This window comes from Rhamphochromis longiceps, linkage group LG1 (genome assembly GCF_057381845.1).
Source record: "Rhamphochromis longiceps isolate RC_006_pf linkage group LG1, R_longiceps_female_GT1.1, whole genome shotgun sequence".
NCBI lineage: Eukaryota > Metazoa > Chordata > Actinopteri > Cichliformes > Cichlidae > Rhamphochromis > Rhamphochromis longiceps.
Window position 1 is genome coordinate 24,548,868 of NC_140557.1, and position 19,258 is coordinate 24,568,125.

At 39.4% G+C, this 19,258-nt stretch overlaps 1 protein-coding gene across 1 annotated transcript; it reads right to left on the reverse strand.

The window, feature by feature from the left end:
* Window positions 1–10,077: 10,077 nt before the first annotated feature.
* On the reverse strand, window positions 10,078–17,944 carry nae1 (nedd8 activating enzyme E1 subunit 1). The gene is made up of 20 exons (XM_085402944.1): window positions 17,827–17,944; window positions 17,295–17,398; window positions 17,150–17,210; window positions 17,037–17,067; window positions 16,850–16,921; window positions 16,263–16,342; window positions 15,127–15,236; window positions 14,802–14,911; window positions 14,647–14,709; window positions 14,467–14,530; window positions 14,295–14,386; window positions 14,106–14,165; window positions 13,877–14,010; window positions 13,666–13,741; window positions 12,982–13,021; window positions 12,343–12,429; window positions 12,138–12,230; window positions 10,889–11,003; window positions 10,748–10,797; window positions 10,078–10,652 (listed from the first exon to the last, which is right to left on the reverse strand). Exons 1-20 carry the CDS (start codon window positions 17,874–17,876, stop codon window positions 10,543–10,545), a joined length of 1,602 nt encoding a protein of 533 aa, XP_085259070.1. The 5' UTR covers window positions 17,877–17,944; the 3' UTR covers window positions 10,078–10,542.
* Window positions 17,945–19,258: the final 1,314 nt, after the last annotated feature.

The window sequence follows — 19,258 nt, forward strand, 5'->3', positions numbered from 1 at the left end:
TTCAACAGCCCTCGAGGTTGGGACTTTGAGAAGGTTATTCCAGAAGCTTAACGTTTGCCTTTTTTATCCACTGCAAACCCAGCTGATATATATATTTGGGATAACTGGCCTGTTGGAAAACCCAGCTGTGTTCTAGTTTCAACCACATAGTTATGCATTTAAGGTGAAGTTGAAGACTTTGGAACTATTTCTTCTTCTTCGTTATTCCATCCAATTTGTGCAATGTATCAGTACCACTGGCAGAAAAACAACCATAGAGCATGATGCTACCACCACCATGGCTCACAGTGTTGGTACAGTGTTCTTAGGTTTGAAAGCCTCACCTCTACTCCTCCAAAACACCTCATTTTGCTTTTTAACACAGGCAGCTGCAAATTTCAGTTGAGTTTAAAGGTGTCACTTTTGAAACAGGGGCTTCCAGTTTCCAGTTCATGGCAGGCTGGAGCCTTGGTGGTTCCTGGGTTGTACATGAACATTCAAAATAATTTCCTCTCATTCGAGGTTGACAGCTTGGACCTTGGCAGACTTTGGTATAGTGGTGCCAAATTTTGTTATTCTGCTGTTTGAACTGATGACCCTGGAATCTGCATTTGTTTAGGAAAGGATAGAAGAGACTTGCCCAACTTGTGAATCTACAGTCCTCGTTCTTAGAGCTTCATTGGTTCCTTTTGATTTTTCCCATTGTTCTGAGTATTGGTTAATCCAGTGTTGTCAAATCCTTTTTATACTGCCAAAGAAAATGGACTAGTTGTTGTCAGTCATGAGAACTAATGAGTTAATAGGTCTTGGGCTTGTCAAGATAAAGGACAAGGTAAAGTAGAACCTTCGGCACAACTTATTAAAAGATGTCAGGATATGTATATATTTGTGCCCGTACAAATAATTTTAAATGTAAATTAGAGAAAATCCAAGATAAATTAAGGCGTGTGCACCCAATGCTTGTTTTTTAATGTCATTAAAGATGTATGCTGTGTAATCATTCAACGTTGAAAAAAAATCATTAAAATCCCCAAATTACCATAACATAACATAACATAACATAACATAACCATGGTTAGTGCATTACTTCTGACCACAACTGTAGGTGGAAAGTCCGGATTAAATAAACAATGAAGATGGATTTATCTCCCCTTCACGGGGGCGCTCTGTCTTCTGACAAAGCCTGACCAGTCGTTGATAGCACAGTGACTCAGCATTGGGCAATGGGACGTGACCCAGATCCAAAACTGCTGTGTGTTTCTGATCGAGAAGTGTCAGGCAGTGCAAGTCAGGATCTGCCATCACTCCAAAGTATTACTGCCACTCAGAGTAAAGGAAGGAACAGCTCCCCTGGCATTATTTAACAAGAAAGCAAACTCAGCTAATGCTCAAAGGAAAGCAGAGAGGGAGTGGGGTCGAAGGAAAGCTGCGCTGCATGTGTTCAGTTCATGTAACTCTGAAGAGGTAACCTCCCACAAAAAACCCAATAACCTTCTTTCCAAAAAATAACAATGGTTTAACTTTCATATAGCAGCCGTATGGCTCCAAATGCAAGCAAATGACTTTTGTTTGACCCCGATGCTGTGCTAATTGAGCATGCAGGCTTAGAGAGAACGATAACATTAGACAGATGCATCTGCAATAATAGATCAAATTACGAGATTACAGCTAATTTACTTTGTTAACTGTTCATAACATCTTAATGTAGACAACTAAAAAAACTGCTCAAAGCAGCTTCTCCAGAAAATGGAATGTAAAACTCTCCTTTGAGATGAGACTCTGTTTTTCTTCAAAGCGTTCCTGGCGGTGGATGGGAGGGGGAGGCTTGTAGTGTGACGTTAAGGGGAGACAGAGACTACAGAGTGAGCAGCGGCGGACAGAGCACCCTGGAACTGATACTTGGTGATTTGCTGTGCTGGAAACTCACAAAACAACAGAAGTCTCCCCTTTGGAGACTTTAAACTAAATTCAATCTCTTCAAATAAATAGCTCTAGTTTCAGAAATGTTCTTTTTCACGTTCTTGCCACAACTTATTTCAAAATTTCACCCCTTCAAAATGAAAATCTAAAAACCAACTGCTTGGAAAAAAAAAATCCCACACAGCAGAGGAAGTAGAACAAGTACAGCAAGCAAGAGCTGAGGCAGCAAAATGTCTGTAGACGATTGTGGATGTTTGCAGTGTGAAACAAGTGTTGTTTTTCAGCCTCGAGATGGAAGGAGAAAGTCATATACACAGGGGGAGAAGCTTTTAAAAAAATACCAGTAGATCAGCATCCACAGCTCTCTGCCTGAGTAGTTCTGTTTTTAACTTTGAATTTTAATCAGAATTTGGTGATTAAACGTGAATTTGCGTGCACGAGTATGTCTGCTCCTGTGATTAGATAATATTCTTACAGCTGCAGACATCTTCCCCAGTGTTCTGCCAGGCCACAGACTCCCGACAAGGCTCTCCCCACTCCCTGCTTGAATCTGATTGCACCACGCACCCCCTGCTGTCTAATGAGAGGATTAGACTCTACATATTTGCTGCAATCCCCTGTTGAGGTTACCCCTTCCTCTCCCTCTTTCTGTCTCCTCCTCCTCCACCCCGCCAGGGCACACTGCTGCATTTATGGGTCTCTGTAGTTTCTCTGCGGCTGGAGTGTATCCTGGACTGCTGACACATGAAAGGCGCAAGCATTCACGTACATAAAACGCCCCCCAAACCCCCCTACAGTCTCTAAACACCAACAAACACCCGTACACGTGGGCACAGAAGTTAATGTGTACACATACACAAGGCTGAGAGGTTTTTTTTTAAATTTTACAAGCTGATTATTCTCTATTGTATCTTTTGATTCTGTATATGATTGCATGTGTGTGTGTATGCGATGGAGTTTTTTTTAGGAGGATTTTAGGATGATCTAAACCATACCCCCATTTTATATAAAGCTGAATCAGGCCTGCCAGTATAATTACAGAGAGGAATCTGAGTAATGCTGTGATCTGAACTGTGGATGACACCATGTACAGGCTCCCATGCAGCGTACTTACTCACTTAAAGAGCATGTCTATGTGTGTGTGTGTGTGTGCATCTTGGGGTATTGTACTGCGGGGATTTTTACTTTGGTGCTACTGCTACCACCTTTTGCATTCTCCTAAGCATCCTCCAACAGCAGAAGGCTACTTATTATAAAGCTGATCTTGCAATAAAGGACTTGTATGTAATCCATGCATATGGTTAGCGGTGTATACTAACCATATGCACCGCTACATGTATGCAAGAAGCTATGTCACGTATCTGAGAAATTCATCCTGAACATGTCCTCTTCATAAACACTACCCTGTGGCAGACGCTACTCCTTCTCGGTCTCTTGCTTTCACACACACACATCACTCTGAATTCACATGGTGTGCTACCAGTTTACTTTAGAAGTAAATGAAACCAAAATCTATGCAAGAGGCTGTGGAACAGAAACAATACCCATCATCCAAGTCATGCATGCCACCTGAGACTTCCTCACTGTAAAAACTCCTCTTCTAGCCAAGATGACCATATATCTAGCCGCGGAGCCTTGTTGATCTTGCTTTGAGTTTAATATTCTACACAACGGTGCACCGTGTAAGAAAATTGTGTTTAATTTCTCTTGCTTACTTGATAAAGTTAAACGTTTAAACACGTCAACATGAATAACTGTGAGAGAAAGATTTTAAGCCCCTGTGAGTTACTCCCTTAAAACTGCTCTGGTTATTATTAATATTCTTTCATCTTTTTCCTGGAAATCACATTGAAAATGCATGAAATCATTTTTATTGAAATATAACACATAAAAATCCCAGGACAAATCCAAATAAAAGCTCCAGCTGTGTCCTAAATGAACAAAACATGAAGTGTAGTTTTATTTTTTTTCTCTACTTGCAGTATTTTAGAAGTAGATGCTGGAATAGATCTTTGTTTTTCTGTTGTTAATGTTACCAGACCTACTTTATTTATTGAAACCGACTTAAAAAGCATGAGTCACAACAAAGAATGACTTAATGTCTTTCTTTACATACCAACTCATGAGAAAGGAATAATATCTGTCGAAATTCCTTACAAAGCAGCGCTAATCTCTTTGCCCACCAAGCCACATCTCATCTCACCCCTTTGTCGGTATTCCCAGAAACCGATAAGGGTCTGTTGAGGTAAGACATTTTTTGTCTTTACCTCACTATGACAGATCCCCTTCTGATAAAACATAAAACACACATAGATATGACTGCATAGAGTAACACTGTTTTTATACCAGCGTGGAATTCAGGCTGCCTCGTTTCCGTCTGATCTCAGCGATGAGGAGAATGTCAGAGTACGACGACAGAGATAAGAATGGCTCTTGGAGAATGCACTCTGGAGCACGTTTCATGTACCTCTGAAGTAAACTGTCTGCAAACGCTGTCGTACGTTCAAGAATCTAAGATATTTACACGCAAGCATGTCAGTAACTGTTAGGAGGACAAATGCAAAGACATCTGTGCACTTGATCAATTTAAAACAGGATGATTAACCATCCATCGTGTATAACAGTTATCAAGCTGGCTGTGTGTGTGTGTGTATGTGTGTGTGCCTCCCCATTTGTTTATGCATTTTAGAAGTGTAAGGTGACACCCAGGTCTTACATAGGGGGTGGGGGCTGAATCTCTGACTCCATCTGGATATGCCTATTTCCAGACTCCCTGAAGTCCTACCCAGTAATGGAACATAAATCCAGATGAATAGATGGTAGAAGAGGACAGACAATAAACAAACATACCCACCCTCCTATTAATCTTTACCAAAGGTAGTTGTGATAATTGTTAACCATGCAGTGGGCTGTCAAACTCTCCAGGCTGTATCCCAGCTCTCGGCAAGTGACAGCTGGGAAAGGCTCCAGCTGCCCAATGACCCTGAATTGGACTACCAGAAGAAAGTGGATGTATGGATGGATGGTAACTGTGACAAGTGTTTATATGTCCATCTGTTTCTCTGTGGTTATACTCACAGCCTATGTCAACAAATGTGCACAGTATTCAAACGTCTTTACAGATGTATAGTTGTTGCTTTTCCCCACTGGTCAGTGCCTTTTGCATTTGTAACTCCCTGTATGAATTATCATTATCACAGTTATTAGGATGAGTGTGGTCTCAGAACTCATCTGCTGATGTGGTCACAAGATAGTTTCTATTATTACCATCTCCACCAAGAAGTTTATGTAATAGGTTTAGTTCTTCTGTTTCATAATTTGCCTGTTTGCTAGAAGGATAACCCAAATTTTACTAGAAGGTGCTCGGAAGAGAAGTGATTAACTTTCAAAGTAGTGGATCCACATCCTGGATTTGATCAGTTAGTTAGTTAAATATCAAAGACTATTCTATTATCCAGATATCCTTCAGAATTCAGGGGCTCAATTTAGGTATTGCGTGGAGGTCATTTTCAGTCTTGCTAGACCTGTGATTTTCTTACTATGACAAGTCAAGTTGAGTTAAAATCACTGGTAATCTGACAGTGTTACAAATCTCAGATCGCTAGTGACAACTGGGGCTTCTGACCTGTACCAAGTTTATCAAGATTGTACAGCCACAACAGTCAGCTGCATATCAGATGTGTTGTAAGGTTCAGTTTGGCATATTGTAATGTTGCCCTTCTTTAACACACAGATGAACATCTTAGAAACATCAATGACCGCATGTTTAAGTTATGTGGAAGTCTCGTCAGGATGTTTGTTATGATTTCATTCCAGTGTACTAAATCATAACAGACACATCCGATGATACCGTTGATCTGTATTATACTTGAGGATGCACACTGGGAGTTTTCTCAGCTTAGCTCCTCTTAATTGATAATGTCCACCAGTCTTTAAATAATAAAAATCAAATCTAAATCAGGACATGCTGATAGCAATATTTAGATCATAATAAATATAAAAACCTCCCTTAATTAGAGTTTACCGTTTTAGATTGCAAAGCTGGGAAAGTAATACAAACACGCTGCTTGGTCTTTTTAATGTAAATAGTCAGAGCCAATTACATGACAGCAACTCATAGGCATGCAGACATGGCCGAGATGACCCGTAAAGTTCAAATCGAATATCAGAATGAGGAATAAAGGTGATTCAAGTGTGTTTGAATGTAGCATGGTTGTTGGGGCCAAACAGACACGTCTGAGGGCTTCAGACCAGAAACTGCTGATCTACTGGGATTTTCCCACACAAGCATCTCTAGAGTTTACAGAGAATGGTTCGAAAAAGAAATTATCCGGTGAGCTCTACTCTTATCGCACATTTTTTCAGATTAATGCGTTTGTAACTCCCAATGTCAGATATCCTTATCTTAACATATAATATTTAATACTAGTGTTTGCTTGCACCTGTGAATTTGTGTAGCCTGTGTTTGTGTATCTTCATGGTAAAATATTGTTCTGCAAACTCCTACAACACAAAGACTAACACACAAGATTGAATGTTTATACGTCTGCCTGTCTGTGGACTCATTTTGTGATCACAACAGTGTCACTACCGTCTGAAATAAAGACAGAAAGCGTTCCTACTGCGGTTGAGAGCAAACTAAAGGCAAAGTTTGGAAAATCTGTGTAACTCACTGGCATACCAGCTGGTGTGATCACTCACCACATGCTCTCTTAGGTTTGCATTTTAAGTTCAAAAAGTGGTCAGCAAAATCAAATTGCAGAGCTTTGGATTTCCTAGTAGGTTTTGTAGATGGCAAATGTATTCTCTAAAGATGCATTTGTGAATCTTGAAACTGTTTTGAACCCCATTCATCCACTTTCTTAACCACTTATCCAACTCAATGTTCTGGGTAGGATGAGGCCTATTAGAAGTGTCATAGGTAAGAAATGGGTACTTTGGACAGATGGTCCATCCATTACAGAGTGAACACAGGACAACCACACACACCCATACATGCTTGTCACCTTTTATTCTGATCCTGATATAATCACCAGTTGACATAACAAACGTGTTTTTGGGCTGTGGGAGGAACCAGAGTGCTCAAAGAGAACCTAAAGAGGTTCTTCAAAAAGAAAGGCCACGGCTGACCATGATGTTTGAACCAGGAACATTTCTGCCATTGGGAAACTGTGCTAAACATCCTGATCACACGTCATGCAAGGAGACTTCTTCCGAGTCCTCCACTTTACTTTGTGAGGCAGCTTATTTCGTGCAACATCACAATAAAATAGTCTACCTCGTGAGGGACCAATCTGTGTCCTCTCAGGAACTACTGACCAATAAGGTCACAGCTACAGTGACAATAAAGTAGACATGTTTCCTGTACTGATGCCAACTTTCTATCTTTCAAACCTCCCATTTCTCTTTCCCATTTTTCACTTTCTGTGGTTCCTTAAGTTAGCTAGTACACACAGATAGACTAATGGTTGCCCTTTTCCTAAAACCTTTGAAGGAACACACTGCAGGTGGTTCTGTGTAACAAACCAGCTGGCTGTTTCCAGGAACACAATTGCAAGCTTGCTTTACTCAAATGAACAGGCTTTACAGCTCCTTCGTCAAAAAGGAGCCGTTTACACCAGTCAAATCAACACAATACTGAAATATAAGTTAGGTACATTCTTAAGAAAGCAAAGGTGTTAAATCCAAGCATGCAGCTCCTTCTGTTTAGAGGAAGAATGGAGAGAACCCTTGGCAGACCTCTAGGAGGTTTAAAGCATGCCGGCCTCCTGCAGTCCTCCTGCAAACACATTCAACACTCCGCTCTGCACTGTTTTTAATTCAGCCCAGGTCTCACGAGGAGGTGAACAAGTTGGATATCTGCCAGGTAAATCATTCAAAGTAACAGCCCTGAACCATCAGAGAACATTATTCTCGAGTGCTGCAGGTTTTTTCTTTCACCGCCTTCACTCTTCACTCTGACTTTGTTAGTGACGTGTGTGCTAAATGCAACCTTTTATCCAGTGACATATTATGTGACAAAGGGGACACTGGTCCCTCGTCCGTGTGGGGGATGTGCCCGTAAATCTGCCATCTTTACTGTGCAGTTTTCTTCATTTCCTTACGCTGACTCATACAGTTCCCTCCGCCCTTGCTCTCCATTTGTTGCTAGAAGCTTTCAGCCAGAATCCTCATTGGCAGTGCGGCCATTCTGCAGACTTTGCCACTCATTTACAGATTGGTTTTAGCGTTAACGACCACCTCCTTTGACCCACGGCCCCTAACACACTCACGTCTCCAGTGTGGGGCCTCTGCTGTAGCTTCAAGATAAAGCACTTGCAAGCTGAGGTCCAGTAATCAGTATGTGCAACAGATGTGATTAACTTCTGATCTTGTGATCACATATTTGTTTGCTACAGTGTGAGGGGTCGCTCTACCCCTGGGTTTATGTTGTGCTTAATATGTGTTTCAAGACTAATGTGCGTTTGCACTTGTTTCACTCAACCATATTTAAATAATGCAGTTTCGGTTCTTTTCAAAGCCGTCAATTTACCAAACAAATCACTGGCAACTGAAAAGCAAACATGTTAGTTTGCCTACAACCACTGCAGAAGGAGGGCTGCTTGCTGTGTGTGTGTCAGTGGTAAACAATGACACAATTACAATCTGCACCACTGTTAACAAAACTGTATAATCAACATTTTTTAGGGATCTCGTGATGAAGCAAAGGTGATATTTCTTACAGGACAAAGTACTACTTTGACTGAAGTTGACTTTTTGTCATTTTGTTTCTAATATTTATTTAGGTAGAAGTATTTAGTTGGATTTTAAAGCGGCTTTACATGATACCCTTCCCTTTATCATAGCATAATGTCCTGCAATTTTTACTTGAATACTTGATTTTTTTTATACTCTGAGTCCTTCAATAGAGAAAAAAATAGGTTTAAAAAAGACAAACGGCTGGTCTGTTGCGTCAGATAAAAAGCTCTTCTTTGCTTATTCGTTTCTGTAATCTCTTATCAGTCGACATCCTTACATGAGTGGGGGCCTTGGGTTACAAGAAGACACATGAGTTACTGTTGTCACTCCGACAGTATGTAGCAGAAACGAAGACATCCTAGTATAACCAGCGCTGAACATGTTCGGATGGATACCTGTGAATAAACTGAATTTATTTGTATATATTTTGCATATCTTATATTTCTATTGTCTTTTATTGTACTTAGTGTAGTTTATAGCTGTTTCTATTGTTTTGAAATTATCATTTACTCTACTTATGTATTCTGCGTGGCATCTGTGGACAGCAAAGAAAGAATTTCACTGTACAGGGGACTGTTACAGCGTGGTACTCTTAGAGGCAGCGGATGGATGGAGCTGTGATAATCTCTAAGAGGCAACGGACAAATTCTTGATTTAGAAAATGGCCAGAGTAGTTCTTGGCAACCTGCTCTATCCTTCTCAGACAGACGGTGACGGGGGGTATGAGAGTGAGAGTCTCTGACAGATATCTACATGGGGAGATTTGGAGAGGAGAAGAGGTCTGCTAAGGTTAAATTTCCATCCAGCTCAAGTCTGGAAAAAGAAAAAAAGCAAACCTTACCCTGTGCACCAGTTATATCACATAACCACCTCTCAAGGCTGTGCTACATATTAGATCGCTCTCAAAAGAAAGACCAGTGTGCTCCACACTGCACAGTAGGTAAAAAGAGCTGGTGAGAAACAACACACTGGTTAATCATTAACACTAAAGGTTTTTTGTTAACATCCTACCTCTGATTAAGTCAAACTCAGTCTGTATCCAAAGGTCAGCATCCAGGTACTGGTCACTGTGTAGGAATGTTAAATAAACTTGCAACTACATGATGACCAACAAATGGTTAAAAAAAAAAAAAAAAAAAAAAAAAAAAAAGAGGAGTGCCATCTAGTGTTGAGTAAAGATAATGTTAACAAACCCTCATAAATATACCACGGCGGTTTCATGTGGATCTTTCCAGGGGTCACATTACAGGCCTCAAGAAGCTCACATGTTAGTCATCAAACATTTATTCAGGATGAAGAACTGAAATCATTGCAAAACAAATCAAAAAGTCACTTTAAGTGTTTTCCAGAAGTGAACCCATATGTGACTTAGGTTTACTGATAATAAAAAAAAAAAAAAAAAAAAAAAAAAAAAAAAAAAAACACACAAAAACCCCCAAAACACATCAAATAAAATGTTTAATGTTTTATCGCAATACAAGACAGTTCAACGCTAAAGTTTTACATAGCTTGTTCCAAATACAATAAGACAGTTGTGACTAATGTATACAAAGTGCCACTACACTGTAATACATCATCCATAAATGTTGAATTTCAAATGAAAATACTACATTGAGGTTTGGAATCTGACAGTTTTATTTCTGGCTTAAAGGTCCGCTTAACAGAAAGTGTGTGATGGGTGATCTCTTGATTTCCCGAACTTTGAGAAGAAGCTGAAACACTATGAACTGACAGTTCAGTCTAAAATGCTTCTTCTCAGTGAGAAGCACTTCTAGGTTTAAGTATATGCATGTTTGTAAAAATCAAATCCCAATGTCCAGTTTTACAGTTTGATCTCTTACACTCCTGTTTATCCTTGTGCCATTTTTCTCTCATTTTTTCCGTAAGCAGCTTCAGTAATCGTACTCACAAACGCAACGTGGCTGACGTCTGTGACATTGCATTGTAAAGGAAAGTGTTGTTAAATGGCACAAACTGGTGGCTGATAATCTTTATGGCCTCTTGAGCAGCTGATCCTAAAATAAAACGTAATGAAAGATTTGAACAGATATATCTTACTCATCAGCACTGTTTCACAAAGAAATGCTGTAGGAATCAATCAAAACTTTACCTCCCAAAAATGCAGAAACTGTGTGTGGCTCTGCCGCTCCATATCGACAGCTGCAGATGTATAAACAGAAAGCAAATATTTACTTATGTATTTTTGAAACAATTACTCAAAACAGCACATCCAGCTTTGGCCTCGACTTACAACTCATGGATATAGTCGTCTTTGATGTTGACATTGAGGCTGTACTCCTGCAGTAGGCTGTTCACACAGACCTTCAGTTTGCTAATGTCTTCCTCCACCTGGTAGTTATAAACGCCTAAAGAGAGTAAACACAGGGGGAAAAAGACATGAGAATAAAGAAATCAGTTCTGTTTCTGTATTCTGGCATCAGCAGGAAGTAAAATCAGACTGTAGCATGTACTTACTGCCCACTTTGTTAGGTACAGCTGTTCAACTGCTCATTAATACAAATATCTAACCAACCAGTCACATGGCAGCAATTCAGTGCATTCAAGCATATAGATATGGTCAAAGTGAATTGCTGAAGTCCAAACTGAGCATCAGAATGGGGAAAAACAAAGGGGCTTTAACTTTAAAAGGGTGTGTCAGCTGCTGATTTACTTGGATTTTCCTGCACAATCATCATAGAGGGTTACAAATAATGGTTTTAAAAAAAGAAATATTCAGTGGGCAGTAGGCTGCTGATGTGAGAAGTCTGAGGAGAATGGCCAGACGGCTTAAAGCTAATAGAAAGGCAATGGTAACTCAAATAACCATTAGTTGCAACCGAGGTATGCAGAGAAGCATTTCTGAATACACAAAACTTCAATGCTTGCAGCAGATTGGCTACAGCAGCAGAAACCACAGCAGGTGCCACTCCTGTCAGCTTCACACGGGCTCTCCAACCAGGGACAACTGAAGTGGTTCTAACATGTTTCCTGGTCTGATGAATCTTGACTTCTCTTGCACCATTTGATCGCACCAAATTTTGAATCTAGCAAACAACATGCTAGCATGAATCCATTCTGCCCCGTTTCAACAGTTCAGACTAGTGGTGGTAGTGTAAGGATGTGGGGGATATTTTCTTTGGCACACTCTGGGCCATCATGTCAATATGATCAAAAATATCTGAGGAATGTTTCCAGCACCATTTTGAATCTGTGCCATGAAGAATGAAGACATTTCTGAAGGCAAAAGAATTGTCCAACCTGGTGAAAGCATGGTTTAACAAAAGACGAGAAGTATTCTCGATAAACCCTGCAAGCCTCCCCCCCCCCTCTTTTTAAGACTATAGCTTAGATGCTGACTGTATACAAACTGGATGAGATTCTTAATGTTGCAGCAGCTATTCTTTTCTTAATGGTCAGTGGCCACATTAGTATGTATTTACATATCCAAAGCTTGATCAATATACCTTTCCTCGTTGAGGAAAGCTTAAAGCACTTCATACCTGGGTAGCGAGAGTGCTGCTGATAGAAACGATCAACAGCTCGAAGCATGAGGTAGAAGACCATCTCACTATCCGGACTGTCCATGCAGGAGGCTGTGGGGAGACAGCTGATGTTAATACAAAAGTAGGCTTTGTTGCAACAAGAACATGACGTGACTCCAACATAAAAGAGTTTACTCTAAGAGAAAATGAATCCCCAACTTACTGATTTCATCTTTGTTTACTGTATCCACACTATATTCTTCAGCCAGAGACCTGCAGCGCACCACCCGCAGAAAGGATGCATTCTTACCTAAACACAAATATCTACAGTTAGGAAATGATTAGCCTCACATGAAGCAGGTGTCACAAAGAGATCATATCACGGTTCACTTCCAATGAGTCCTTAGAGAGGAAAAAGTAACAGAATAACGTGCTGAAAATGGCCAGGCTCAGAGGAAATAGAGACTCTGATATATAGAAAATATATATCAGAGAAAATATCAGTAAAGCAACACATGACAGACTTTCATTTTTACAAATGAATGTATGGCACTGTGCAGCTTTGTTTCACATATGTTAATGTCATATGATGTTAATAAAGCTCACTGGAGGGCATTAGTAAAATCAATAATAATTAAATTACCATTAATAGTCATATCTGAAAGCCATGTTATTTGAAGTTCATCAATTATAACCAACTTCCAGGTTTTACACAACACAATTAAACGGGGCCCAGCTGAACAGCAATAAAAACTGGGCCCCCTCAAAAACACACAGTATTTATCCCTCTTGACACGCACGCACGCGCACACGCACGCACACACAGAGTGAATGGTCGTTGATAAAAGAACATAGTGCTTACAGAACAGTTTGATGTCCTTCTCAGGAATGCTTTCTGCTGGCTAGTGGAAAAAACGTAAGCAGAATTAAGTACTGTAGGAATCCAGTTTTTAGTCAAATTAAATGATGAAACTGCCATACTGAGCATGTGAGGGCAAACTCTATAGAATTCTATAGCTCAATCATATCATGACTCCCTGCCCGACTAAAGAGAAAAGACACATGATGGAGATATTAGGTTCTAGTAGAAAAAGCATTAACTTCATCACTCTTGGCTTTGCTGATGAATTAAACTTATTTGGATGGAGATGAAGGATCTACAAATGTACCTGTGATAAACACGTGCTGTGATATGACTTTTTAAAAAACTGTACCATATACTTCTCCAGACTAGCACACTAGTCTGATTGCTGCACTGTTTTCAGCACACTAGATGTTAATTTCATTATTAAATTACATTTTTATTTATATAGCACCTTTCAAGACAGAATCACAAAGTGCTGCACGTAAGATTACAAGTCATAAAAAGGGTTAAAAAAGAGAAAATAAAACAGGCAAAAACTTAACCAAAAGCAGTTTTAAAAAGGTGAGTTTTGAGTCGTTTTTTTTTTTTTTTTTTAAAACAGCTACTGAGTCCACAGTTCTTAATTATGCATTAAATTTAGAAATATAAGCTTTATACTGACTCCACAGCTTTGCGCCATACCTTTCCAACAGACTGTAACAGAGATTCTACATGTTTAGAAACAGCTGCTGCATCCTGCATGGCCTTTTCCCTGTAACTGTAACAAAACACAAATAAGAAGTCAAACCACCCACAAATGGCAAGTATGTATCAATAAATGCAGAACTGTTGAGTTGACCTCTGTTGCTCTTGTTTAATTAAACAGTGAGCACCCACATATTTCCCCACTTACACATTTTGAAGGTTGATAAACTTCTGAGAATCTGCAATCATGTCAGGTATGGTTCCTCGTACGGGTAGGCTTCCATTTCCCTCGTTGTGAACAAATTCTTTGACAGCTCGCAGCATCACCCAGAAGGATGGACTCTAAACAAACACATTCAAGAAATACTTCACAGATTAAAAGCAAACAACTTAAAATATGTATTTTTTTTATAGGAAAGATTGGCAAAAATTACAACCTGTGCTGTGATGTTTTTACACTGCTCACTATTGAAGATGTCTTCAACAGCGCTAGGAATCTGCAGAAGCAAGAGATTTCACAAGTCTTAATAGACTAAACTATGGAGGGTTGGGGGTTAAAAGTGAGATATGCTGTGTGGGACACAAGATAGCTCTTAAGGAAGCCAAGAGCTTTTAAATTTTGTCACCTTGGTAGGATTTAAAGCAGTATTGACATTCTTAATAGCTTCCTCAAAGTTTTCCTCATCCTCTGGGACACCATTCTCATTCTTCCTGATCCCTGAAAAAAAAGAAAAAAGAAATAGCATACATAAAATGAAGAGAAAAAGTCCACAATTATCTTCACAGGTCCACAAGTACCTTCCCGAATGAGCTGTCTGAAGGCCTCCTTCTCCTTGTAGTTTTTTGGTGGCTGACCATTATGCTACAATGACAAACAGCAAAAGCAGAATTATATTCTTCTGCACAGCAACAGAAATGCTAAAGAAGCTGTCAGACATTTTGGCACTAGAGAAGCAAAAGAAAAATGTAATACTGCACCTCACTGAGCCATTTCTCCAGGTATTTAGCAACAATGATTATCCACGGTGTGTGACTGTGATCCTACGGATTAAATAAAGAACAGAAAGGAAGATGATTGGATGTGTAACCCTGGCATCATTTGAATAATGTGCATGCACAAATGAAACGCATACCTTCTTCTCCATGCTGTCAAGATCATATGACTTAATGTGGTTCTGAAATTCAGCATAGGGTTGGTCCAACCTTAGATCCTCCAAGGCATTGTCTGGGTGAGATTCAATCACTGAAGAGAGATGCAGAAAAATTCAATATTAGTGTCATGTCAGTACTCTTAAATATACTGTGTAACTTGTGAAATATTATTACATAAATAGGCTATGTTCCTACCAAGTTCACTGTTCACGAAAAGTGAACTTATTGGGTTAGACATACCAACTGTAGAATGCCAAGACTATAAAAAGGATTTAAAGAAGAAAACTGCTGCTAAGAGCAACTTACCTGTATGCTCCTGCACCACCAGTCTCATGTAGCCAATGAGGCCGTAGGTCTTACAGACTAGGAAAGGTACAGAGGCACTGCAAAGAACTGAGCCAAGCCTCAAACACGTGCTGTTGGATTGAAAAGATATTTGGACAGAAAATAAAACCAGCAAGAAAATTAAGTCAGTCCTGAAACTTTCTGCAAAAAGACTTAACATTTTACATAAAAGGAAAAAGCATATGTTAAAAGCAGCCCGACAATGATGTTTAATTTGATTGGAAAATCTTGCAATAGATATGTATGAACGTTCTCTAAGAATAAATGACTTATGGCCTGCCGTAGTTTTCTTCATCAGCTCTTTTTTACAGTATTACAGTACAGTGGAAAAGGCTTGAATCATTCTTCTTCCAAGGAATCAGACTTTCTTGTATCTTTCTTAAACAATTTCCAAATCATTGTAGTTGGACCTATGAAATGCCAAAGAGTACACAGTTTGACCAACATAAAAAAATGTTTTTGAACCACCAAAGTGACTTCAAAAGTGCCTAAGAGTCCTTGAAAAGTGCCGAATATGTCCAGGTGGAAGAAGGCAAGAAGTGACTGTGACAGCAGATAAACAGTATCTGAAAGTCATATCCTTAGGAAATAGGGAAAATTAGCATCAGCTTCCGTTCCTCATATTTCAGTGTGACAATGATCCCAAACACACTGAACTGTAGTAAAAGCAAAACACACAATGAAACACTATCAGTTGGGGACTGGCTTACCCCGAGCCCCGACCTCATTATTGAAGCAGTGTGGGATCATCTTCATCATTCAAAGCTCTTCATCACCATGAAATTTTTTAAATGTGCTTCAAGAAGCCTGGAGAACTATTCCTCAACTACTTAAAGAAATGACAAGAAAGCTTACTTAAGAAAGTTCAGGCTGTGTTAAAGAATAAAGGTGGTCATACCAAATGTTGAGTTTCAAGCTTGTTAGAATTGCACAAACTGTTTTTTCCTTATACATTGCATTTCTGTGTATGTTTGTACATTGTCTCAAAACACTGCACCAATTTTCTATTTTCCCAGCACAGTATAAAGAAATGACAGGTGGGTCAAGATTTTAGCACAGCACTGTAAATGAATGCAAGGATTAAGATGATCTCATACCTTTCTGGTAGCTGGACACCAATGACTATGGTAAACCTGTGGAAAAATTCTGAATCGTTGTCCAAAAGCTTATCTGGACCCTGCAGGTGTGACAGAAATTACAAGAGGCTTCAGAGTGGCAAAAGTCATAAATTCACAAACCATATGTTTCATTCATCTGAATCAGAGTTAGGTTTATTGTCAAGTTTGTGGAATTTGTCTTGGTGTAATGGTGGAGAAAGATCTTCATTTCAACATCACAAACACTGCGGATGCTTAAAATTTCTACTGAAACATTATTAAGGTTTTGAAAACAGCTGGAAAAGTTAATGTGGCATGTTGTCAAATAATTTCACCATACACTTAACTATTGCTCAGACATTGACCAAGTTGGTAAATCTTGTTATGATCTCATGATCTTTAGCTGAAAACAAAATAGCTGTGCAACACATTTAAATAAAAATAGCTGGATACAGCCATAGTGATAAGTTACATGAAATTCATTTTGGTAGTTTTTTTTGTGTGTGTAATCATGCTGCCATGTGATTACAGACAGTACACGTGATTACAGACAGCCAAGACTGCCTTGGAAGGGAAGCAACACCAACCTCCTCGACAAAGTTTCCAGAGACATCACTGTTCAGCTCTTGCAGCAGTTCGGTGGCAGCCTGTGCTCTGTTCTGCAGCACAAAAAGTACGATAAGAACTCAAACAAATATGGAAATACACTGCTTACTTCAACAAAAGAACAAAAGAGAAGGTTGGGAGAAAATGGAAACTGCCAGCAACACATACCTTTCCTATGCTGTCTTTGCTGAGGAAAAAGCTGCAAAAGGAGAGGTCAGCTGCAAGCAGGCAAGTAAAACTGATAGAATAAAAATACTTTTAAGCTAAACATGACCACTTACTTGTTTCCAACATCTTCACCTGTGACTGTGTGCCCATCTACTATAGTGAATGCTCCAATACCTGACACACAGAACAATTCATTCAGTCAGATGTTTTCACCATCACCTGCAGCAAGGTCACTAACACTGAGGAAAATCTGTTCACCTGGAAGTACGAGGTTCTTCAGTATCTCCGTTCCCGTCGCCGTGGCGTTGATGAGACACACGTGTGCATTTTCCAGTGTTTCCTGGCCGTGGTCACCCCACAGCCTGAAAGCACACAGCACAACACGGACATTTGTTGCCATTTATCATCACTTGCTATACAAACACAGTGAGCTACTTTTCCCAGAATGACTCGGCTGCTGGTAAGAAAGATTCACCCTCATCGACAGCCCTGTATTATTACACCTGTTAAACCATCAAGAGCTGTTCATAAATACGTTCAAACAGGGTGACACCTGAGCCCTCACAGAAACAAAGAGCATAACATCACATCAGTCACATCACTCTTACGGCTTACTAATGCATTAGCTCGCCGGTGCTTATTTCAACTGCAACTCTCATAGCAAGCTAACGCTAGCTAGCTTCAGCACTTTTGCCCCAACAGCGTTGCTGCTGTGACCTCTCATGTTTTCACACACTTAGCGAGAGGGATATTATTTCTTTGTGAAAACTACGCTGCTGTTTAAACTAACCTGAGCTGCCGGTCGTATTTTTGCTCTTTCGAGGCTTTGGTGGATGCCATGATAGCTATGTGTTGAGTGACGTTAACGAACGTAAATTGACTTCCTCAGCGCCAGATTCGACACAAAAGTGCCCGCTCTTGCACTTTCGACACAGATCAACAGCGTTATAATTAATATTGTGTTAGAAATAACACATTTAATGATTCCAAATCTGAATTTTATTCACTTTTATATTTGTATATTTATATTGTGCATATTCAGCAGACCGCCTTTTATCTTTTTATCTTTCTTCTCACTATTTTCTGTTTTGTTTTTTCCCCTTTGATTTCGGTTAGCTATCAGGGATTTTAATGAATTTGTCTGTTTAAATGTAGTAGTTACAGATGACACATTACACCTCTGAAGCCCTTTTTGTTTACTATGGTGATGAGCAGGTTGACAGATGAGGTCAGGCAGGAGTCTCTGTGGACTATGCTGTTTTCAGATGACATTGTGATCTGTGGTGAGAGCAGGGAGATGGTGGATGAGAGCCTGGAGAGGTAGAGGTGTGGAGAGAAGAGGAATTAAACTCAGTAGAAGCAAGACCGAATACATGTGTGTGTGTGTGAATGAGAGGGAGACTTTGCATATGTAAAGAGTAGTGAAGTTACATGAGTTTAAATACCCAGAGTTTAAATACCCGGGGTCAACCAAGGTACCAAACAAGTGCACAAGAGAGGTGAAGCGCAGGCTGGGTGGAGTGGCTGGAGACGAGTGTTGGGGTGATTTATGACAGAAGGATAGCAGAAAGAGTGAAAATGAAGGATTACAAGATGGCAGTGAGACTTGCTGTGATGAATGGTTTAGAGATGATGTTACTCACAAAAAACAGTTAGTTTTATTACCTGAAAAGTAATGCTACAGAGGAGTTTAAACATAATTATTTGCACAGTTAAATAGTCTTTTAGTCTTTTAACTTAAGTAAACTTATTATTAGTGCAACCTGTGTAAAAATCAAAATATATTTTCAATACCTAATACCTCACTCATATAAAATGGCTTCTGTAAGAATCATACAGATTATATCACTGCAGGTGTTTATGATTGTAATTGCTTGGGTCTTCCTGGGATCTATAACAATTAAAAAAAAAGTAACTAAAGCTTTAAAATAAGTGGTATGGAGTATAAAGTATTCTTCTATATAATAGATTATTACAAAATATAGTATATAGCTTAGAGTATAAAGCTGAAGCAGAAAGAAATACCTAAAGAAAAAAGGGGGATTACAGTACATCTGTATGTTAGTAAAATACTCAAATGTGACATTAAACTTCTACGGGGCCAAGGTTTCGGATGAATAATAATACATCTAATTAAGAATTTGACAATTTTTTTTTTAAATTTAATAAAGATCCCAAACCTACAAGCAGCAGCAATTAACAAAAAAAATATTGCACAAACT

Coding starts and splice junctions, on each gene's coding strand:
- nae1 (XM_085402944.1), bottom strand. CDS start 17,876: ATGGCATCCACCAAAGCCTCGAAAGAGCAAAAATACGACCGGCAGCTC. Junction 14,387..14,466: donor CAGACAGCTCATTCGGGAAG/GTACTTGTGGAC, acceptor CTTTTTTTTCAG/GGATCAGGAAGAATGAGAAT. Junction 10,653..10,747: donor AGTTTCTGCATTTTTGGGAG/GTAAAGTTTTGA, acceptor GTTTTATTTTAG/GATCAGCTGCTCAAGAGGCC.